General features: G+C 38.8%; 1 protein-coding gene across 1 annotated transcript; it reads left to right on the forward strand.

Annotated features, from left to right (window-relative positions):
* Nucleotides 1-25,309, forward strand: LOC134379170 (ubiquitin-conjugating enzyme E2 variant 1-like). Its single transcript, XM_063098369.1, is given in 4 exon segments — nt 1-85; nt 24,814-24,976; nt 25,061-25,103; nt 25,106-25,309. Coding segments are annotated over 4 exon segments (495 nt in total).
* The last annotated feature ends 51 nt before the right edge of the window (nt 25,310-25,360 follow it).

The following is a 25,360-nucleotide window of genomic DNA, read 5'->3' on the forward strand; positions in this document are numbered from 1 at the left end:
ATGGAGGGCGGTGTCCGGGAAGTGAGAAACATTCCTGAGCGGTTTGGGGCTGAGAGGAAATGGGAGAGACAAGGAAGACCGGGCTGTATATAAGCAGCCAGGCAAATGACCCTTTGGTGTCCTTCGGGGCTGCCGTGGCGGCACAGTCTCCCCTTCACAACCAGGGGTGGATCATCCGGAAGTCAGGAGACGCGAGTTCTTGCCCCACCTTTGTCTCTTAGGAGTTGTGCAGCGTGAGCGAGTTATTTCAGCTCTAGCAGGGCCTCCGTTTCCTGCTTGGTGAGCAGGTGCCGCACCAGTCCCAACACGTTCCGTCTTCCCCATAAACTCCTCCTTCCTCTGCAGTGTCTGTTCTGATGTCCCCTCCAGGTCTCCCCACCGCCCCACACCTCACGCGTCCCCAGCCTTGTCCAAGCTTTTCCCTCTACGTACTGGGAATGTCTTTGTTCTCCCGGCAAACACGTCTACCTAAAGGCAGCTCAGCTCGCAAGCTGTCCTTGGAATGGGCTCTGGCTACTCCAGACAGAGGAAAACTCTCCTTTGATTCTTGTACATCTTGTACATCTCTTCTTTATTATCACTTTATATCCTACTTTTGGCTTAAGAACCTCCTCACGCGAATAGAAACTACTTGAGAAAAAGACCCTATGCTTCTTTTATATCTTTTTATGATGTCCATATAGCCTGGCAGAGATTGTATTCCCCAAAACATTTAATGAATGGATAAACAACTATATTACAGCCAAAGAGAAGGAAATTTTTACTGAGAGAGAGAACTTTAGTTTACTCTGCTATTTAAGCTTTGTTATAACAAACGTTTCATTCCTAAAGTGTAGAGAATATAAGGCATACCTGTGGGTTCACCGTCCAGTTGTATCAAATCTTGCCATTTTGATATTGTTGTAACCTACTTTGTTGTTTCGTTGTAGTTTTTTTTAAAGAAATAAAACTGAACAAATAAACTTTTTGTCTACAAAGAATTTCTGTGTCTTTCCTTCAATCTATTCACTTCATGATACTATCCTGAATTTAGAGTTAATTATTCCGGAGCCTGTTTTTTCCGACTGCAGAAAGTTTGAGTACCATAAACAACGGGTGTTTGAGTATCCATAAACAATAGGTGTTCTTGTTTTGCATATTATAAAGCTTTATACATATAACACTTTGTATATATTGTTATAAAAGTTGCTTTCCCCCTTGTCAGTATCCATGTTGATATAAGTAACTTTAGTTCATTTTTACTGCTTTATAGTAACTGAATTAATATACCAGAACATGTCCATTCTCTCAATAATGGACATTTATTTCTATATTTTTGCTATTAGAAAAAATGCTGCAACAAATACTCTTGTACTTATATTCTTATGCATGTGAAGGAGTTTCTCTAGGGAGTACACGTAGGAATAAAATTGTTGAGACATTAGGGATGAGAGTCTTCAAGCTTTGCTAGATTGCCAACAATTGCCAAATTGTTCTTCAGAGTGGTTATACTAATTGGTTTTCCCACCAGCAAATGAGAATTTTTTTGCTCCAAATGCTTCTCAATACTTGATGTCATCAGACATGTAAAAAATTTTCAAATCTGTTGAGTGGAATGGAATTTCATAGTGGTTTTAATTTGCATATCCCTGATTAGTAGGGAGACTGAGCATCCTTCCCTACTCCTCTTTGGTACTTCTATTACATATTCATAGGTCTGTTTCTGGACATTCTGTTTCACTAGTCTCTTTGTCTATATCTTTACCAGAAACACAGGATCTTAATTACTATAGCTTTATATCAAGTCTTCATATCTGATAGGGTGAAAGCCTGTACAAGTTTCTTCTTTCATAGATGTCTTCACTATTCTTGATCCTTTGCCTTCCACATGAATTTAGAATTGTCAGTAGAATCCTCATGGAAATTGTGGTTGACATAGTCAAATGAAGCCATGAAAATTGATCTAATATTTCTATATCATTAAGAATGATTCTAAGAATATGAGAGAATTCTTCAAATCCAAAAGCCTTTAGAGCTAGATGGAAAATACATTCACATGTATTGAGTCAAGGAGTATTTGTTTGATAGAGCTGCCATAACAATGCACTATAGACTAGGTGGCTTAAACAATAGAAATTTGTTTCCTTACAGTTCTGGAGGCTTGAAGTCCAATATCAAAGGTGTTGGTAGGGTTGGCTTCATTATGAGGCCTCTCTTCTTGGCTTGTAGATGGTCTTCTCTCTATGTCTTCATATGGCCTTCCTTCAATGACTCTCTGTGTCCTAATCTCTTTAAAAGATACCAGTCATATTGGATTAGGACCTACCCATAGGACTTTATCTTATCTTAATTACCTCTTTAAAGGCCCTGTCTCCAAACACAGTTGTATTCTGAGGTACTGGGGGTTAAGACTTCAACATATAAATTTTGGGGGGACACAATACAGCCATAACAGTTATATACATTGATATGGACTATAAAAGATAACTTGTTCTCTTTACATATTTATAATTTAATTAAATTTATGAAAATAAGTACGTGAAAAGGGTTTTTGTTGTTAAGCCAGACAACTATAATGCTTACAAGGAAAATGAAATATGTTACATTAATAAGTATGGTGTAAAATGTTTAAAAGAGTTAAAATTTGGAGTGGAACTAAATTTTACTCAAAGACTCCTTAAAAGTGATTTCTAAAATTTGCTAGGCCTATAACTAGATTAGAATTTTTAGCTGAACTAAAAGCTTAAGGGAAAACAGCAGTTTTTCAATTTATAACTTTAATAAACATTAACTTTTGAAACCTAAATAAATCTCTGTGTAATACTTTCTACATTTCTGCAAATGATCCTTAAAGGCACCAAAACAGCCTTCCATTTAATAAGGTCAGGTTTTAAATAACCTGAAAACCCTGCTGCAATTTTAATTATCATTACATTGAATTTATAGATTAATTTGGGGAGAACTGTTGTCTTAACCTTATTGAATTTTCTCATTGATGCACACAATATTACATTTCCATTTATTTAAGTATATTTTATTGACTTTAAATATAATTTTCTCCATTCAGGTCTTTCCCATCTCTTGTTAGATTTATTTAGCTATCTGCTATGTACACTTAAAGATGTTGCATATGAATCTTAACTTCATTTTTTTTGTTGTTGTTTTCTGTTTTCTGTTCTTTGATACTAAGGTTCTTCAAAATGTTTATGGAAAGATTCACATTATCTTTTTTATTAGTCCGTTTGTGTTGCTATAACAGAATACCTGAGACTGGGTGATTTACAAAGAAAACGAAATTTATTGCTTACAGTTTCTGAGGCTGGGAAGTCCAAAGTCCATCTGGTGGTGGTGACAGCCATCCAATGGTCTCACATTGGAAGATGGTAGAAGCAGAGAGAAGAGAGAGAGAAAGAAAGACAGATTCTCCTCTTCTTTTAAATCCCTCATAACCACGTCCCTGACCACCATTTTTAATCCATTCACTAATGCACGGTCCTACAACCCATTCACCTCTTCAAGGGCCCCTCTTACAATTACTATAATAGGATTTCCCACCCTCTTAACAGTCACGGTGGGGGCTAAGTTACTAATATGTAAAACTTGGAGGACACAACTTAAGCTTCAGGAAGATTTGGGGGACATAATTCAATCCACTACATCTTTCAATTCTTTTTTTCTATGAACTTTTTAAAGTATCTGTGTCCATCATGGAAATCATCCCATATGGATACATAAAAAGTTTCTTCATTCTTTTTTGGTTTGTTTTACAGCATAATATTCCGTTCTATGTGTGTATCATACTCTAAATAACCACCCTTTAATTGATTGACATTTATGTTGTTTCCAGTGCTGTAATGAATAACTTTGCAGCAATAACTAATATTGTACATTAGTCATTTTTCACATGTACAAGCACATTTGCATGGCAAAATTTCTAGAGGTGGAATTGGAGCATTATTTAAAGCAATGAAACAACTGTTACAAATACCCTTAATGCTTCCATGAGTTTCTATCCAGTCATTCTTACTGATTTTCAAATTTCTTATGGTTCCAGAAATTATGTTCAAATTTTATTATGATTTCAGAAAAACAAACTTTAAATGAAAAATTAACTGAAGTCATATTTCCTTTAGTGAAAAATTATTTTAGATGATATTTTTGTCTGTAAGCAAGTATTAAAAGGACATTCAGTATGTACAGGTGTTGAAAAGATGATTCACACTAGGGGTCGCCAAAACAGTGTTTAATGCCAACAAATAGAACAGTGGCTGAGACATTTTTCTAACTAGGCACTGCTGAGCTTCTCAACCAATAGTAAGCAGAAGGGCGCCTTGTGACAGATGCTGAAGACAAGACTTTGGTTTTCAGTATTTTTAAAGGCAACTGAGACTTTAATAATTTAGGAGAAGAACAAGCAATTGTTCTCTTTGTCATACAAATTTTATTTTGGGGTTTACACTTAGTTAGATTAAATGATGTAGACTTTAGGTGATATGAATTTAGAGAATTTTTAAAACAAAGTTCACTAGCTATGCTCTTATTTTTCTGCTTTTCTTTTCCCAGCCATAATAGATTTCATATATCTGAGCAGATCTTGAACTCCCAATTTTTGGAGGGTTTTGCCCGTAACTGGGCATATACTATAAAAGTTTAAAATATTTGTACCTTTTTTTAGAACCTCGCCTGGGACATATGATAACCATGGGTATCCATTCCATAACTCATTTGAGATCAATAGGCTGGGCCCTCTCCATTCTTCGGTTATAACATTAAATCACAACCTGGTGCAATTTTTGAACAATTTCTCATTGGAGAAATATCACAAAGGAACTTGGAAGCAGTAATATACACATTCCATTTATTGCAGTAATGTGAAATTTACTCTTATGGTAAGATTTTTATGGTAATAATAGTGTCTTAGTCAATTTGGGCTGCTACAACAAAATATCACAGATGGGGTGGCTTAATAACAATGGAAATTTATTACTCACAGTTCTGGATCTTTGAAGTATCAGATTAAGGGCACAGCAGATTTGGTATCTGGTGAGAGCCTACTTTTTAGTTCTATAGACAGACGTTTTTTGCTTTGTCCTCACGTGGAAGAAGGGACAAGAGAGCTCTCCTAGGCCTCTTTTATAAGGGGCTAATCCCATTCATGAGGGATCTGCCTTCATGAGCTAATCACCTCCCAAATGCCCCACCTCCTAATACCATCACCTTGGTCTTAAGATTTTAACATACGAATTTTGGAAGGATATGAACATTTAGACCATAGCAAATTGTTAAGAGTCACAATTTGTCATTTTCATATTTTTCCTAAGAGAGAGAAAAATCATCTTTAAATGTATGATGAGAAGAGGTTTTGGGTCTAAAAAAGCAAATTTGACCAAAGGTCTTCTGTAACTTCAGTGAAGGGAATAAGCAGGAGGGTATGATAGAGAATAATGCAGAGAGGACACAGGAGGCATCGAGGAGAGCATGCTTAGGAAGGCCTGAGAACAAGCCAGCTGTGCCAAGAACTCTGGAAGAACATTCCAGGCACAGGACAAAGTACCTGAAGTGGGAAGAAGCTTGAAGAATTCTAGGAACTTCTAGATAGTGAACATAGTGATAGAGAAGTAGAGTTCCACTAGATGAGGGTGGAGAAGGAAGCAGTGGCTGGATAATGCAGGGTGTTGTCTGAATTTATATCCTAGTGGAAGCAAAGGAAGAGTTTGAAGCCAGGGGAACACTAGGAAGCCCAACATGAAGAAAGGGGACTTTGGGAGCTAAGAACAGAACTACTTAAATACAGCCAAAGTCATAACTGGTATAAAGATATGTGGGTACTTCAAAAAGTTCTTGGAAAGATTTGTATTATCTTTCAATCCATTTTTCCATGAGCTTTTTGAAGTACCCTCATAAATGTGCAAGAATGTCCTGTCACTCGGACCAACCCTTGCCACACCATTGTTCCAGACACACTGGCCAGGCATATTTCTACCTCAGAGCCTTTTCTTGTTTGCTCTGCCTGGAATGCTCTTTCCCCAGATGTCCTTTAGGTCTTTACTCACCGTGTCATTATTTTCAGTGAGGACTTTTCTGGCCAACTTATCTAAAATTGCAAACCTGTTCCTCCTCTACTGTTTCCTACTCCTACTTCCTTTATTTTCTCTTATTACTAACGTACACACATAACATGTTTTATTTATCTTGCTTATTTTCTGTGTCCCTACTGAGAATATAAGGTCCATGAGAACAAGGATTTTTGTGTTTGGTTCACAGCTCTTTCCCTAGCACAAAGTTTCGTGACTGACATAAGTGCTAAATTAATATTTATTGAGTGAAAGAATGAATGTTTACAACAACCTCTTGAGTAATAGCAAAGGATTGAAAACAATTTGAGTGCCAATAATAAAGGAATAATTACATAAAGTATGGTGTAATCATAATATGTAGTTTTGAAGAGGCTCATACCTAGTAGATATAAATAGATATGAAAAGATGTCCATTTTAAATTAAGGGGGAAAAGGAAGTTATAGAAAATATAAATTATATGATCCCATTTTTTAAACATACCACACACACACACACACACACACACACACACACACACACACACACACACAACTGCACAGAAAAAAGGATTGGAGGAAATATTAAATTCCTTCCGGGGAATGAGATGGGATGATGGGGGAGGGTGTTTGAATCTTTTTCAATTAGTATACACTACCTTTGAAATAAAAACAAAGAAAAATAAACCAATTAGAAATATTATTTAAAACCAAACAGTGATTCTTCTCCACACCTACCACAATGGATTAAATTTTAAAATATCAACAATGCCACATGTTGACAAAGATGTAGAGCAACTGGAACCCTCATACTCTTTGGAAAATTTTTTTTACAATATCTGGTAAAGCTGAGGTATATATGCTGAACAGAAATGAATTTAAATGTGCACAAAAATTCACAGCAGAACTATGCGTAGCAGAACCATTCATAGCACAATGTGAAAGACATAATGGAACCAACCCAAATGTCTATGAACAGTAAAAAGGTTAAACAGATTTTGATATATTCATACAATGTCATACTATATAGAATGACAATAAATGAACCATGGTTACTTGCAATAGCATGGAAGAGTCTCACAATGTTGAGCAAAAGCAGCCAGACACGTAAGAGCACATACTGTATTATGTTACTCACATAAAGTTTAAAAAGTAGTTACAGTGAACCCAAGGTGAGATCAGTTACCTTTAGGAGAGGACCTTGGTGATTAGGAGGGTCACAAGAAGGCCCCTGGGACAGTGGTAATGTTCTGTTTCTTGATCTGGCATTGGTTAAACTCGTGTACTCACTCTGGGAAAATCCACCAAACTGTACACTTAAAATTTGTGCACTTTTCCATACATAAATTATGCTTCAATTTAAAATTACAATAAAAGAACAAACAAATGGAATTACTTTTTTTTTTCCACCCCAGACTACCAGTATTTTCTCATACTCCTAACCTGTTTTGCGAAAAGCATGCTGAGATTCTAAATATCCTTCAAGGCCCAACTTCAATGTTTCTCTTTCAATTGAAGACTTGCTTGATTTCTCTCTTTTCTAAGCTTACCTAGACCTGATCATTTTTCTGGGTACAAATGGCATATCTCTTATTTCAACAGTTACAAATACATAACTGTTTTCTTTACTAACTCAGCATAAAGACTTACCCTTAATAGGCACTCAATAAATACTTGTTGAATAAGAATATTGCTCTCGCAATGGATTAGGCAGGCAGATAATCCAAATCCCAAAGCATTCCCCAGGAGTTGGGACAAGTCACCTCAAAGTTTCAACTATCCTTTATCCTAAAGTTAAGAGATGTGAATTTGGGGGCAACAATTTTTTCTATGGAGTTAACATAAGGGAAAAAGACCCATGACAAGACTTTACAAAATTATGGACATTTAAACTTTTGTTTGAAAGTTGCTTCAGTGAGTTATCTAAAAGGATTGCATGGAACACTCTTTTCTAGCTGAGCCAGTTCAGCTGAGGTCTTTCAACAGCAGTAATCACAGTCAGGCTGTGGAATCTGAGAACAGGAGGTGAAAGAGATGGGACTGACCTGTGCACATAGGAGCGTACTTCAAAAACTTCTTGGGAAGATTTGTATTGTCTTTTAATTCTATTTTTCCATGCACGTATTGAACTCTCCAGGTATTAAAGATGCCATTCATTATAGTCAGCCTAGGATAAAAGTCACAGTGGAGCCAACAGCAAAGGAGCTGAGCTCATAGTTCTCCTTTGATCTGAATTTAAGCAAGTATAAGATTTGCCTAGTTCCTAGGGAAGTTTTAATGCCACTCAGTTTTAATGCTTGTTTGTTTTTTGCTTTTTGCTGCTCAGTTTTAAATCAACATGGGAAAGTTGTTTCATCTTTATCTTTTAGGACAGGTACGTGTACAGAAGTGATGACAGGTTCGTTCTGAAGTGTGGTTCCTTTCACGTTATGCAAGTTGCATTTACTGTCAAAAAACAGGACCGTGTTTCAAAATCTTCACCTGTATTTTTGTGACTTTATTTATTAGTATTACGTTTCCTTCACTTGACAACTGTGTTTCCTAACTTAGAAGCCCCTGAAGAATCTATGTTTAATATGTTGTCTTCAGGGGCCCAAAAAGACAATGGCACAGAAGCAACCCTAATATTTTTAATGCTGTTAATTCGTCTGTGGTAGCTTAAGGTCAAAAAAGAATTTGGGGTGGAACAGATGGGCGTGCACAGCCATAGCTAAGTACTGCTAAAGAAAAAATTATTCAATAATTTTTTACTTGTTAAAGCATGGTAAGAAAAACTTTATTCAGGACCATCATGATAAGTATAGAAACCATTACAGTGGAAGAGATAAATTGGGCTCAACTCCAAATACTGCATGGACAAGTGGGAATTTACAGCCAAAGACCAGGGCGGGGGTCAGTGGATAAACAATTACCAATGGGGATAAAGGGGATTCTGGTTAAACCTATTTAACAGGATTCTTGCTGAAGACAGGTGAAGGATGAGGAACCTGATCAGAAAAATTAATATTATTATTTCTTTACATTCTGTGATGTTGTTGCAGAGCAGTTGGGGGGAAGAGGGGAAAAGGGAAGGAAATGGGATGGAAGAAGGAGGAGGAGGGGCCTAGACTGAGGCTTGTGGCACTCCCCTCATCCCCACAGGGGAGACCGGGGGGCTTCCAGTGGTGGCTTGGTCATTGCTGGGCTGGGTGCAGATGTCAGGGGGGTGTGGCAAAAGCCCTTGCCCCCCACAACCCCAGGTTGGGAACCAGGGGCTCTTCTTGATATGGTTTGGTGGTCATCGCTGAGCTGGTTGCATGTGTTGGGGGGCATGGCTGAGGCCCTTGGTCCTGCACAGTCCTGGCTCAAGAGAGTCTAGAGCGCTTCCTGCAGTAGTTGGTGGTAGTTGCTGGGCTGGGTGCACATGTCTGGGGGCATGGCCGAGGCCCTTGGCCATCCACTGCCCTGGCTCGGTAGAGGCTGGGGCACTTTCTACAGTGGTTGTCGCTGGGTCAGTTGTGCTGGTTGGGGGCGTGTGGCTGAGGACTGGATATGGGTGTTGGGGGGCATAGCTGAGGCCCCCGGCCCTCCCCCATTTCTGGCATGGTAGTCCAGGGGACTTCTTGTCCTTCTAGGGGTTATAAGTGTTCCTTGGTGAAATGAGATATCAAACTTTGTCTTTGGTTGTGGGTGCTCTGTTTTTTCTGTCATTTCTGTGTTGGATTATTTGCTGTTCCCACCACTTAAACTCTGCACTGGAACTAATTTGTTGTCCTTTGCTTCCTTCTAAAAGGGGGGAACTTCCTGTGGGGACCAGCACTTGAGCCCTATGGTTGAGCTAAATTGCTGCTTTGCTGCTGATTCTCTAGGTAAGGCTTTTTGTGCAGCTCAGGTTTTAATGGTTGACTTTATAAGTAATTTGGGGTCTTGTGAGATCCAGTACACCTGGGTTGTGTAGAAACTCTGTTCTAGGCCAGAGTCTTTTCAGAAAACTGCACCCCACAATTCTACATTCCTGACCTAGCTCCTCTCAGTGGTCCCACACTGATTGGGGGACAGATCAGCTGTCCTTGCTCTGCCCCAGTGTTCCCCTGTTGGGCCCCATCTCCCCCACTGCTGGTGCTCCAAACACTTCCCATGGGACAGGCCCTGCTCTGGTTGCTTGTGATGACTCACAGGCCCCTGAGTGGCTCCTTTTTTTCAGTTGTTCTGGCTCCTCACTCCTGTGTGGGTCCACGGGAACCCTATTAGTGCTCGTGCTGGTCTGGGGCCCAAGCAACTTCATCTGAAGGGCACAGCAGCAGCTTTTGCCAGCTCCTGCTCCATGCACTCAGCAGCTCCAGCCTGGAAGTGGCCAGGATTCAAAATGGTGGGATCGGTTCTTTCTTTCTCTCATCAAGGCTTCTCCAGCTTTCATGTACTCTGTAGGTCTCTCCTCTTTCCCTGATCTCTAGCGGCCCCAGCTTGGCTGTCATTGTTTTTTATAGTTGTAAATTGGTTGATTTGTGGGAGAGAGTGACTCTGGGGACCATCTGTTCTGCCATCTTGACTGGAAATCCTGATCAGATATTGAGGATGGAGGGTTCTGGCTAAATTGACTTAGCAGATTCTTTTGCTAAAACTGGACTTTACAAGAAAATGTACACATGGGTTAAGGAGAAGGTTTAGGAGCCTGACTAAAGTTTGTATAAGTGAAGAATCTTCGTAAGCACCAATGGTACCACTTTCCCATCCATTCTTTTGGCATTTTCTTCAGCTCACATAAACCACTATGCAAAGCAGTTTCAAGTCTCCCTTCTTCTAAGTAGGTATCTACCTCTAAGTCTCTCTTACAAGGAAATTCTGTCCTTACAGCTAGTGAGGACTGCCTTAATTATGAGTTTCAGGGAGTTAACCGCATTAGTTATTTGAGGAACTGATTTATTCTGTTAGAGATATAAGAGATATAAGAATATGTCTAGTCAAAGCCCCACCTTTGGGGACTTTAAAATAGTAAATTCTGCTTTGGTAAACCCTTTCATCTGTATTTTTGTCCCTTGATTTGCTAGGATGGTCTTTATATTTGGCTTAATCCCTTTACTTAAAAAGGTAAGAAAATCACCTGAGGTTCTGTCCTAGTTTTAGTGCAGTTCTGCCAAAGACCAAGGCAAGAGTGAGGCTTGCCCTGCACCCCTCACTCTAGAGGGGCCTGTGATGGTTCCCCTTTAGCTATACCCTGCCATGTGCTGCAGAGTCCATGGATCAAGGGTACAAACCTATCTGCAGCCACACCTGCCACACTCCCTGCTCCTCCAGCCCCTAGCTGGCACACGCACAGACCGAGCTTTGCGCCACAGAATCCAAGTGTGAATACCCACAAGCCCATGTCCAGGACCTATGCAGGCCTCTTCCCTGGGTCTGCCCTCTCAAAGGCTGACTTTATTGCTAATGTGCACACCCCCGGGCCTGTGCTGTGCCCAAGGAATGGCTATTGGCTGGGTGTTTTGTTTGTAAACTCATAGAGGCAGGTTGAGAAATTCCATCTAAAGAGTTTGGGTTTAGAGCTCTCTCTAAATTTAGAGATAATTTTTGAAAGAACTCCGGTGTCTACCGGTGGTTCAGAAAAAATAACCCTGTACCTAAACATCTCCCATGTCACCATCCCAGTCTCAAATTTCTTACTAGTAAGTAATTTTATGGCCATAAATTGTAGTAATAAAGTCTGCTCCAGGCGGTAATCTCAGTTCTCCTGAAATGAAATTTCTGATCCCCTGTGATGTTAAAGCTGCTTCTTTAGTAGGCAAGTGACTTTTCAATCAAGGGAAGATTTAATTAAATACAAAGATGATAAATTAAATCATACCACTAGTATTCATATTTTCATGTGAGGTTTAGGAATAATCTGTTTATGTTTTTATTTAAAGTGTTCATAATATTTAAAAGACTTTGTCATATCAGACTATCTGACAGATGTCTTGTGATTCCATTTATTTAAAACATGTAATTAACTTACAAGTATAATTTCAAATTTTAAAAAGAATATGAGCAAGTATGTAAGTGGTGTTTTAATATTTAAGAGAAATAGATTTACCAAATTTGTAAGTTAAATTTAGATTTACAGGAGACTTTGAAATGCTTTGGAAGGTTTCTTGTATTACAATCATATGCTTGTTTGGTCAGGCATTTGAAATGCTAAAAGTAAATTGAATATATTAAACCCATTAATGTAGTTTAAAATGGTTAAGAGGTTGCTGGATATAAAAATTGATATAAGAAAGTAATGATATTTCTATATTCCAGCAACAAGAAAATAAAATGGCCCACACACAAATGGATACTTGATGTATAACAAAAGTGCACTGCAGGGTAGTAGGAGAAAAAAGAATCTTTCCAATAAGTGGTACTAGGACTATTGTGTACCTTGTGGGAAAAAGATGAACTGTATGTGAAAGTCAATTCCAGGTGGATATGCGATCTCATATGCAACAAATTATAAATTTATTCGGTCATTAATATAAGAAAATATCTTCATGACCTGAGGATGGAGAAGGGTTTCTTAAATAAGATATAAAAAGCACTAACCTTACAAGTGAAGATTAGAACATTCAGTTACATTAAAACAAAATACTTTTGTTTATCAAAAAGTACCATTAAAAGAATAAAAATACAAGCTATAGGCTAGGAGAAGATACCTGTGTCCTATGTAAACAACTAACAACAACAAAACCTTGCTTCTAAATATATAAAAACTCTTTAAATTTGGTAATAAAAAAGGCAGAAAATCTAATAGAAAAATAGGCAAATAACTTGATTACGCATTTCCCAATAGAGGAAATCCACGTGGCTAATAAACATCGAAAAGTGTTCTTGACATAATTAGTAAACAGAGAAATGCTAATTAAAACAATGAGTGACCACTGCATGCCCATCCCATTAGCAAACTTTTAAAGGTTTTACAATATCAAGTACTGGTGAAGCATTCTAGGTTTTGGTGGGAATACACTGTAAATCGTACAGCCACTTTGGAAAACAGTTTGGGATTATATTACTGTTTTGCTTGGTGGAAGAATCAGGACCTTTAGATCCACAGAGCTTAAAGTAGTGGGAATAAGAAGGATAATTTCTCCAAATGGGTCACCAAGAGTGACGGTGGGACCATTCTGACTTTCACTCATTAGTTCCCAGATGCATGTATTCTACATATGGCAAAACAGCACCATGTAGTGGCTAATGGCTTAAGGTATATTCTGCATCCTAAAGGACAGTGTCCCATCCTTTTCAGGGTATCATCTTCAAGCTGGTTCCTTAGCTGTACCCTAAAGAAGCTACTTCACTGCTGTTTCAGGCTGGCAGTTTTGGATGGTGCATGATCCACAATCACATGCCCAGTGACATACCTCCTTTGCTACAACGAAGTTCTCTTGGTCCAAAGACATTGTTAAGTGCAATCCCAGGTAGTAGATCGTATACTTTATGAGGCTTCACATAGTGGTAATAGTTGAGGGACTACAGGCAGCAAAGGCAAATCCTTATCTGGAGTAAGTATCAATCCTATCCAAGATAAAATGTTTTCTTTTCCAGAGCTGGAGGGGACTGAAATAAACAACATACCACCAATTGACTGGTTAGTCACCTCAAGGAAAGATACCGATAAGATAAGTTCTGAGGACCTAATATACAGCATGGTGACTATAATTGATACTGTACTGTACGCTTGCAATTTGCTAAAAGAGATCTTAAGTGTTTCTACCTCAAAAAATATGGGGGGGTGTTAATCATTTCACAATGTATATGTATATCAAATCATCATGTTGCACACCTTAAATATATACAATTTTTACTTGTCAATTATACCTCTATAAAGCTGGGGGTGGGGGGAGAAGGAATGATACCATATGAGGGACTCAGGATTAGTTTCTGCTATTGGAAGGGTAGACATTTATCGGCAGCAGTAGGTAGATCAGCCTTGGTGAGAGGGAATTTATATTGTTGGACCCAAGCAGCAGGGCTGCTTGTAACACAGCTGGAGCCTTCATCAGAGTCTTTTTTTTTCCTTAGCTCAACTCAAAACTAGCAGTTTTCTAAGTTATTCCATCAGTGGTTTGGAGCAGCATTCCCAAGTATATATATTTTGCTTCCAAAATCCAGAATGGCCTCTTTGACAAGATGTGAAGTGCAATAACTTGTCCTTTTTTTGGGAAGAGATGTCTCTGCATATTCAGACTACTGATACCTAAAAACTTTATTGAAGTGTCAGGCCACTGAATCTTGGTAGGGTTTATCTTCCACCATTTGGATTACATGTCTTAAGACATCTAGAGTAATTGCCACATCTTGCTCATAAGGTCCAAATAACATGTTGTCACCCTTTAGTGACCCAAAGTGAATTCTGTGGAATGTTCAGATGGCCCAGAACCCTTTGGACTATCATGGCAGAGAACTAGAGAACTGACATAGTGCTTGGGCAAGATGGTGAATGTATACCATGATCTATTCATGTGTGTTTCTAATCCTTCTTCTGATGGATATTGAAAAGAAAGCAGATGAATAATCACTAACCATGCACTGGAGGCTGTGTTAATCTGCTATGGTAAATATACCACCTCTAGTACAGCAGATGTACTTGAGGTTACTACTTGGATAAATTTGTGGTAGTTCAATGTCATGCTCCTTGATTCACCCAATTTTGTAGGGCCAGAATGGTGAATTGTATGGGCGTATAATGATACCCACCACCCCTACATCCTTTAAATCCTTGAGGGTGACACTAAACTCTGCCTTTCCCCTCCTGGGAGGTAATATTGCTTTTTATTACAGTTTTGGCTGTGGGGTGAGGATGTAGTTTCAGGGACTTCTACTTGCCTTTCCTACTACAATAGTCCTTACTCTACAAGTCAAGGAGCTAACATGAAAATTTGGTCAAATCCTAATATGTCTATTCCAATTATACATTCAGAAACTGGGGAAATGATCTCTGTGTCAGCCTGTAGACCAGTGGACACATACACCTGGCCAGGATTGCATTAATTACTTGACCCTCAAATACTCCTGTTCTCACAAGTCTGTGAAAGTGCTTTGGGTCTCTGGGTATCAGCATTAATTCAGACCCCGTATCTAAACGTCCTTATAAGAGCCACGTATTCCTATTTCCAGTGCATGGTACCCAAGTGTACAGCTTCTTTTAGTGAAGAACTGGAAGAATCACTGCTGTGTACATTTGCCATGGCATTACAGGGTCCTTCTTCATGTAGACCTGGCCTCTCTTTCAGTCGATGGAGATATTCCATAGTAGGTTTGAACATTGGCTTAGGTTAGGACACTGAGCAAGGGGTCATGACCTTCCATTGGGGCAGCTGACCAGTCTTCTGCTCATCTACTCTTGACTTCTTTTGATTATATATATATATATTAAGCAATATTCTTGACGGATGCACATCTATCTTACCCCCTAGAACAACTTTTTTTTTCCCCCAGTGAATTATTCCATTTATATGAATATTTAGAACAGGCAAAACTTATCATTGGTGAAAGAAATCAGAACAATGTGGTTGGGACTGATTGGGGCACAAGGTGTCTTTCCAGGGTGATGGAAATGTTCTTTTCTCTTCTTCTTCTTTATTTATTTTTAATTGACAAATAAAATTGTATTTATAATGTTTTGAAATATGTATGCATTGTGGAATGGCTAAATCAAGCTAATTAACATATGCATTACCTCACATATTTGTTTGTGGTGAGAACACTTAAAATTGCTCTCAGCAATTTTGGAGTATAATGACACGTTGTTATTAACTATAGTTCCCATGTTGTACAATAGATCTCTTGGGGTTATTCCTCCTGTCTAACTGAAATTTGGTCTCCTTTGACCAACATCTCCTCAATACCTGCCTCCTCTCACTAGCCCCTGGTAACCACCATTCTACACTATTCTATGAGTTCAACTTTTCTAGATTCCATATGTAGGTGTAATCATGCAGTATTTGTCTTATTGGTTTAAATGTTTGTGTTTAAACCTGTGGAAGCTGGGGAGGTGACACATCAGGAGTCTTTTCCTCTAGGTCTTGGAGCTAAGAAACATTTGGGAAGAGACCTCATACTGAGGAAGACACGAATCAGGCATGATGAGCTTGACCAAGTCTGACACTGGGGAAGACTGGGAGCAATAGGTAAAAACAAAATGGGTGGTTTACTAAGAGGTTTAATATACCTGAAATGAGGAGCGTAGCTCAGGAGCTCATCTAACAAAGTCTTGAACATGAATAGGGTGGGGAGTGGGACAATTCTTTCCTACCTGACAGCGGAATATCAACAGCTTGTCATCCTCAGGGTGTCAGTGTCTCCACTGTGATGGTAGACAGCTTTGCTAGACAGCACTGTGACTGCAGGACGAGGGCAACAAGTAACAAGTGCAGACATTCATGAGTACATGCGCGAACCCTCGGGAACTCCCAGAAATTCTCCAGGCCTCCCTATCCTCAGTGTCATGCTGGTAAAGCCTGGGGGAATGTGGCTACAGCTCTAGTATGCTGAGAACACCCAGCAGGGCGCAAAGCTCCTAGCAGGTGCTCAACCCACTACCCCACTGGTCCCTCCACAGTTTAGTGCTGTGACCCTGCTGTCCTCCTGTCACCAAGAGGCCACCCTAAATACAAATTTTAACTATTGTCTGCTTGAGAAATGCTCTAGCTCCCAGATTCTTGCATTTAATGTCAGAGTCTCTGTCAAAATCTGTTACCTTTTATTAAATCTCACAATGGCAACTATTTTTTCAAAGTGGATAGAGGATAGAATAACCTAGAAAATCTACTATGCAAAACTAACTTTTGCAAAAGGATTTTGTTATGTTTATTTTATACATGAATGATTCCATGAGTCACTGCCTGAATGATTTGTCTTTTCTTTTGTTTCCCCTGCCCTAGAAAGTTAACTAACTTTCCTTGTATTAAAAAATGACCCCAAATTGGATATAGAGTTACAACTACAAATATTAGCCTTATAGTTTATTTTCATTCCACTCATATACTTCCCTACACCTTCTTCTGGCTTAGGATTCAGCTGGAGGGATGTGTGATCCTGAGTTCTGATTGTGGTTCAGTTCTCTCATACGACCAGGGTTAATACAAAGTGCATGAGATAGTTAGGGCACAGAAGAGGGACAGCCCAAGGGACAAATAAAATAAGCATAACAAAAGTTTTAACATGAAGACCTGTTTTTCAGGAAGAGGTGTCCTTATAAGGCCAATGTGCAGATATTTTTAGATAATTTATTAGTCTTATTTGGGAATTTATTTTTTATTTCAAATACTAATAAAGAGCTAATGAAACTGATCAACATGGATAAAAGATTAATATGAAAAAAGTATTGTGGTCATATTTTAACACGCTGACAATTCAACATTGAAACTATTTTCATTTCTCCCTTCTGTCTCAGACAATTGGCAGCAATCAAAACTATAATTTTCTTTTTTCCCTTTTTACATATAAGCCTGAGAGGTTAAAATAGAAAGTTTAATAATATAAGTGACAATACTAAATAACCCAGCAACTGTTTGACTGAGATAAGGTTTAACACTTTTGCTAACAATTGAAAAACTGCCACTTCCTTGTTAGAGCTGAAAATAGTAGGCTCTCACAAGCTGTTCTTCCTGATGCAGATCCATATTAAGCTTTGTATTATGAACCCAAATCACTCAAAACAACTCCAGATGAGTGCATAGAGAGAGAATTGTGTAACAAATAATACTAGATTGTTGGAAAAGCATTTAATCCAGTTTAAATGAGTGCTTTATCCAAAGACAGCTGACTTGAGCCTTTTCTTTATCATTTCTCTCTTCTGATGGCTGGAATGTGAACAAGATGGTAAGAGCCACAGCAGCCATCTTGGGCCATGAAGTGACTTCAAGCCCAGAAGCCAAGTGTGATAGAGCAACAAGCTAGAGGGACCCTGTCTCCCTGACACCTTGACTCACATGGAGACCTGGACTGTGTCCCTCTGGAACTTTATCTGAGAGAAATAAACTATCTTGCTTAAACCATTGTTACCGGGACTTCCTGTCATTCATAGCTGATCCTAATCTTAACTAACACAGCATCTTATCCGTGAGCTGTGGAGAGCCATAAAAGGTTTTAAGCAGGAGAATGAAATTATGAATAGAATCTATTGCAAGAGATGTCTGCTCACCATGTCCTGAGAGAGCTGGGGAGGTGAAACACTTCAGACAGAGACAACTCAGGAGGCTACTGCAGCAATGCGGCTGCAGCGGGACAGCAGGAATGGAAACGATTAGCTATGAGATGCCACTCCCGGAGACGCCCACAGCCCTTTCACACCTGCTGTTTTTGCTGTTATTGTTCCTTCTGATTAGAAAGACCTCCCCTTCAAGACCTACCTAGTCCTGTGAAATCATCTTCAACATTCTCATGTGGAGTTTTGTTTTCCCACAAAAGTTTGTCCACTCATTTATTTGTTCATACTGTCAATGCTCTTTCAAGTACATAAGTGAATCTGGTGGTGTTTTCCTGTTTAAACTCCTTGAGCAGACAAGGCCCTCCAGGAGCCAACAATCTCAGGAGCGTTTATGATGTGCCAGGAAGCTTGTTAAATCCTTTATATGCATGATCTCATTGAGGCCTCTAACCATCTCTATAAAGAGAATAGCCTCTTCCCAAGAGCCCTGGACCCTCCCAACCCCCCAAAGCAACAATCTCTCCTGGCTATCCTGCATAGGGAGGGGATGTGTTGTTGATAGTGTTGTTTCTGCCCTGGAACTTCTCAGGAGGCCATTGGGCCACTAGAGCCGGAGGCTTCCAAAAGGGAGAATGTGGGAGTGGCTCACACCTATTGACACCTATTGTTTTTCCCTTTCTGTATTAGCCACAGTTCCTCAAAACAACAAACAAACTCTATGCCTTTTACATATTTAAAGCATGGATCCATACTCAATAAATATTTAAGTACCTATTTTGGAATTTACATTCTACAATTTATTTTGGTGAAGAAAATGAAAAATTGTTACTTTGTGTTGCTTTGCTCCCCACAGATTTGTCACCCCACTTCCCCTGGGTGACAGAGATGCAAAGGATTACTCAAAGCACATCTCTTCTGAGCAGTGAGAAGCCCCAAAGAGGTCAACTTCCCTGGAACCCTCCAGTGAGAGGCAGCCCTTGCTTGGGAAATTAGTGCCGAATTGGGGTTCTCTTCCTGCATTTATTTTCCAGACCAGGAAGTTACAGGAAGAGAACAAAGGTGGGCTTATAGTTTAACAATATAGGCTGGTAACTTTCAGTGAAACAAGCCAGATGACATTGCAGTACACAATTAAGTGGTCCTATCAACACAAGCTTGATCTTAGCAAACATTCCTTCTTTTAGCCATTTCTCAGTATCTTTACATAACAATCAGTAACTAGTCTGTCTTTGAGCCAGCAACCTGCTGTGCCACAATCTTTATCTTGCAACAGAGACTTATAGCCTGAGGAAAATTTCCTGTCCTTGCAAAGTCAATATTTGAAACTGTAAGGCTTTGGAAAACCAGGCCCTTTGAAGTACATATGCTTTATAGTATATTCCACAAAAAACAACACAGTTTTATTTTATTTTTCCATAGAATAGCCAGTTGTTCTAATACCATTTGTTGACAGAATAATAGTATTTATTTCTTCCTCTGGTTTGACATACCATTATAATCAATTATTATAAACTAATTTCATATATGTGTGCATCTATTTGGACTTTGTAAATTCAAATTTCGTAATTATTCCTGGGAATATGACTTTTTTATTCGGTTTTCCTTTTAACATTTTATTTTGAAATCATTATAGACTCACAGGAAGTTGCACAGATAGCTTAGAGTCCTGTGTACCCTTCCTCCCAGTGGTGGCATCTTATATAGCTATACAATATCAAAACCAGGAAACTGACATTGGTAAATTACTGTTAACTAAACTATAGTTATTCAATTTTTCACCATTTAAAAAACTTTCATTCAGTATTGTGTGTGTGTGTGTGTGTGTGTGTGTAGTCCTGAGCAATCTTATTCCATATACCAGGGTACTTCAAAAAGTTCATGGAAATATTTGTATCATCTTTTAACTTTATTTTTCCATAAACTTTTTGAAGTACCCTCATATGGATTCATGTAACCACCACCACAATCAAGAAACAGAATGATTCCGTTACCCACGTCTTTGTATTTGCACCTAGCCCTCACTTTCTTCCACCCCTCCACCCCCTTTCCTGTGCCCTAGCAACCACTAATCTGTATCCTTCTCTACCATTTTGTCATTTTGAGAATAATTTTTAAGTGGTTGTAGGTTACAGTACATAACCTTTTGAGAGTTTTCACTGAGCATATTGCCCTTGAGGTCCATCCAGGTTGTTGCATGTACCGATAGTTCACCTCTTTATATTAGTGAGTTGTATTCCATTGTATGTATGTACCAGATTGTTCAACCATTTGCCCTCTGAAGGTCATTTGGGTTGTTTGCAGTATTTTGGTATTATAAATAAAATTGCTATGAACATTTGTGCATAGATTTCTGTGTGAATGTAATTTCTCTGGGATAAATTCCTAAGAGTGCAAACACTGGGTTACATGGTAAGCGCATGTTTTGTTTTACAAGAAATTAACACATTATTTTCCAGAGTAGCTATACCATTTTACCTTCCCACCAGTAATGTTTGAGAGATACAGTTTCTCTGTATCCTTGCCAGCATTTAGTATTGTCACTATTTTTTATTGTGATATAATTTATAAACCATAGAAGTCACACTTTAAAAGTGTAAAATTTAGTGGTTTATATTATATGCACAAAGTTGTGCAGCTATCACCACTACCTAATTTCAGAACATTTTAATCATCCCCCAAAGAAACCCCATATCCATTAGCAGTCAATCCTACCTCCCCCTTCTTCCCCCGGCCCCTAACTACCACCAATCTACTTTCTGTCTCTATAGATTTGCCTTTTCTGGACATTTCATACAAATAGAATCATAATATGTGGTCTTTTATGTTAACGCTATTTTTAATTTTAGTTGTTCTCATAGGTGTATAGTGATGTCTCATTGTGGTTTTGACTTGTATTTCCTTAATGGCTAATAACGTTAAACATCTTTTCATGTGCCTATATGCCAGCACAGTATTATTTTTTCCCCACCTCCACTATTTTCTTTTTGGTGAAATATTTATTTATGTCTTTTGCCTGTTTTATAACTGGGTTGTTTACTACTGAGTTTTGAGAGTTCTTTATGTATTCTAGGTTTAAGATTTTTGTCTGGTATATATGGTTTGTAAATATTTTCTCCCAGTCTGTAGCTTGTTTTTTCATACCTCTTTACAAGGTCTTTTACAGCATAAAAGTTGTAAATTTTGATAATTCATCAATTTTCTTTTACGGATCATGCTTTTGGTGACATGTTTAAGAACTTGTTGACTAGCCCTGGCACAAAGAACACAAAAACAAAAAGAAAAACAACAAAAGTACAAGGTACATTATAATCAACCTATGGAAAGTTAGTGATATGGAGAAAAATCTTAAAGGAGCTAAGAAAATAGCTTCATTAAATACAGAGGAAGAAGGATAAAAATGTCATAGGCAAGCCAGAAAACAATGAAACAGTAGCCTTAAAGTGCTGGAAGGGAAGCTACAAAAGGAAGAATCAATATTTTATTTCATACATATATACATATATGTACATGCACATACACACCAGGGAGTTGACCTTGCCCTGTTGGAGAGCTGGTTAAGCAGACTTGACAAAGGCTGTTTTCCTTGCAGCTCTTGCTGGTGCTCGAAGTCTAGAGGACAGGCAGACAGGGAAGGAAGATGGATGTAAAGGGGAGAAAGGCAGCAAGAACAAGCTAGAGCTTGCAGGACAAACTAAAACTAGGTCAGTTCTCACTGCCTCTGCCTTGATGGTATGGGTGTCCTGCAGATTCTGAGACATTTCCTGATGGAGCTAAACACACGCGCCTGGCCTAGGAGTTGGACAAGGTACAGGAGGATCCTGGAGAAGGTGGAGTTCTTGAAGGCCTGACTACTGCCTCACACAATGGGGTGATCCAGATGATAAGTGACGATATGTGTGAGCTACAAAAATGTCTCCTGCTTCATTTCCTCCAAACCTCACATTGGAATCTCTCCTGGGGCCGTCTCTAATCAGAATCATACAGTAAAGGGATTTCTGGGACATGGAATTGCCTTTTTCCACTGAGGTTAAAATATACTCATAATCATCTTGACAAAAACCATTGATTTTCATTTTTCCTCAAATGGAATGTTGCCATATAAATTATTTTCATAGCGAAGAGTGACTCAACTTTCAATAAAAGTGATACATGGAAATCTGCCATATTCTCTCTCTGTTACTCATAAATTTTTTGCATGTTAGTCAACTTCTTTAAGTGTTCCGAGTCACAATAACTCATGGTCAGGCACTGAAAATGCAATTCAACTGTCCTAAATGTGAAAGCATGTAATGGGTTAACATGTCATTTAAGTAACAACGTAAGAAAGTGGGAAGTTCAACACACTCAGAGCACTAAATGCACTTAGTTCCAAAAGTAGTGGATTTAAACTTGTAAAGCCATTACCATAACAAAGCATTCCCCAAGTGCACTCTAGCCCTTCAGTATAAGTTCAAAAAGTCAAGCATAAATCTCTGGTTATTTCTTTAATATGCATTTGGGTCTCACCCTTCCTTCCTCCCTTCCACTATTATCTGTGATCAAAAGAGTGGCTTTTAGAGGTCATTACTCTCACATGACTATTTTGTTATTTTGTTTTTTATCACTGTGGCAGTAAGTTTGTAAGAAGGTTTTATAAATGGAAAAGGCTGTTCTATGAGGCTGGACATTCATAGCAATAAGTTAGAAGACTGATTTTTAGGACAGATAGCTCATGGAAATTATAAGTTACCCAGTCAGCGAGCAGGCAAATGGCCTTTAAAAATACCATAAAATATTTTATCAAACTAGGGAAAGTGTGAAAGCAGGTGATCTGCTTTCAATTTGTGAGTTGTACCTTTCTAAGCTGGATAGAGTGGGCAAGTCATTTAAACTTTCTTGGTCTCAGTTTCATCATCTGCATTATGGGGATAATACTTCTGACCGAGATTAAATGCGATAAAGAAAAGGGAATTTCAGGTGGAAAAATCATATAACTAAAGTCAGAGAAACTGGAAAGCTTCCATTCAGAGAACACCAAGTCACCCAAATTGGCAGTGAGTTAGTCCTGGGCAACGTGTAGGGAATACAGGGAGATAAGTCTGATCAGGTAAGACGAGTTGAGGCTGCTGAATCCTTCAAATGGTAAGCTGAAGGAATTATTGGATTAAAAAATGGAAGCCGCTGGAGGAGTTTGAAACAAGAGATGGGAGGATGACGATCTCAGGATTGTGCATTAGTGAAACTAAAATGGCAGTAACATATGGGAAGTTTAGAGTGGTGGCTGCTGATCTACAGCGAATGGATCCCTAGAGTCCATGGATGAGTTTTAGGAAGTCTGTGAATCCCTGAAACGCACACGAAACTTTGTCTGTATCTGTGTACGTGCCAGTTTCTACTGAGAATAACCACAGACTCTCAATGATACCCAAAAACCATGACCCCACCACCAAATAGGACTGCCTCAAGGCAGGAATACAAAAAGAGGATAATATTCTACATATATGCATATTTTAAAGTTATAAATGAAGCTAAAAAACTGTAAAATATGTTTTTATTCTACCTTGGCAAATATAACCTCACAATGACAAAACTGAAAAATATGGGATTAAAAATTGGCAAAATATAGAAAAACGAGTACACTTAATTATTACTAAGCATGTTTCGAAAGTTGATGGACCATCAATGTTTCGAAGAATAAGAAAATACATATAATCCATACATAATGGCAAATTTATTCCATGTAATTTGCTTTTCTTGCCTTCATTTAGCAAAAGATTATGTTGTTATAGTAAAATTTCAGGACTGAGTGGAAAAAAACACACTTCATTCAGTTTTTCCCACTATACTCTGACAACATGCTTCTGACACGGAAGTGTGGGGATTTCTCCCCACCAGAAGGGAAATAATCACTTCTGCAGCAGACACTAGTTGGGTGTCCTCCATTCAACCCTGACACTACCCACCTACAAATGTGTCAGACCCCACAGGTTCAGAGCTAGTTCCCCAAGACTGCCCCCCACTTTCAACGTCAGTTGGAAGACCCAGGTTGTTTTATCTGTGCTTCTGACTGACTGGCTATAAATTGGGGTTCCCATGATGCTCTCCTTGAGTCAAATTAATTTGCTAGAGCAGCTCACAGAACTCATGGAAACCCTTACTTAGTTTATTACAAAGGATACAGGTGAAGAGATGCATAGGGCAAGGTATGGGGGAAGGGAAATGGAAATTCCATGACCTTCTCAGGTGCGCCACCCTCCAGGAACCTCCATGTGTTCAGCTGTTCAGAAGCTCGCTGAACTCTGTGCTCTTGAGTTTTTAATGGATGCTTCATTATGTAGGCATGATTGAAGCATGAGCAACTGTGTAGAAATGTTATTGGACAAAAAGGGTGGGATCTAAAACTAAGAGACTGAATGGGGAAAACCAGCAAGGTCTGTTTGTTCAGATTCTTCTTGTCCTCTCTGTGCAGCATTCCTTCCTCCTGGGCATGGGGTAGGACCTCTCCTGAAATGGGGGTTTAATCACGTGCAATCAGACAAGGTGGTCAGAGAATTTCTTTATGGCAAGCTCCAAGACAGAAAGGCAGGGGAAGATTAGAGTGCTGCCTTGGGGAACCAGGAACCATTATAATATCACAAAGAGTGACAGCAACATAAGATGACCATTTTAGACTTTTGGAAGAACTTGAAGAAGACCAGAAAGGAGTGGGAAATGGCATAGTTAACTGGGATCTGGAAGATGACAAATACATGACACTTAGAAGACGGACAGGGATGATAATTGGTCCTTCAAAAACAATTCATGAAAACCGAATATATGAGTGTACTTCAAAACGTTTGTGGAAAGACTCATATCGTCTTTTAATTCTACTTTTCTATGAATTTTTTGAAGTACCCTTGTTCAGCCTTAAAATAGAACGTGGACCTGAGTACTGAGAAGTATCCCCTTCTTTGTAAGATTTGTAGCAAAAATTAATATGAATGGAGTTAATAGTTCTAATGGAGTGGTAAACCCAAGAGCCATATCAGTCCTAGAAAAATGGCAGAATTCACATAGCATCAAAGTTATCCTGCAAGAGCTTTGGTGCCTAATGATGTCTAAAGAAAACATGAAACTCCCTCAGCAGCCTGAAGGACACTGTTACAGCAATTAATCAAAAATAAAAACCACAGGCCCTACCCCTTCCCTCCCATTTGATTTAAGC

Source organism: Cynocephalus volans, chromosome 5 (assembly GCF_027409185.1).
Source record: "Cynocephalus volans isolate mCynVol1 chromosome 5, mCynVol1.pri, whole genome shotgun sequence".
NCBI lineage: Eukaryota > Metazoa > Chordata > Mammalia > Dermoptera > Cynocephalidae > Cynocephalus > Cynocephalus volans.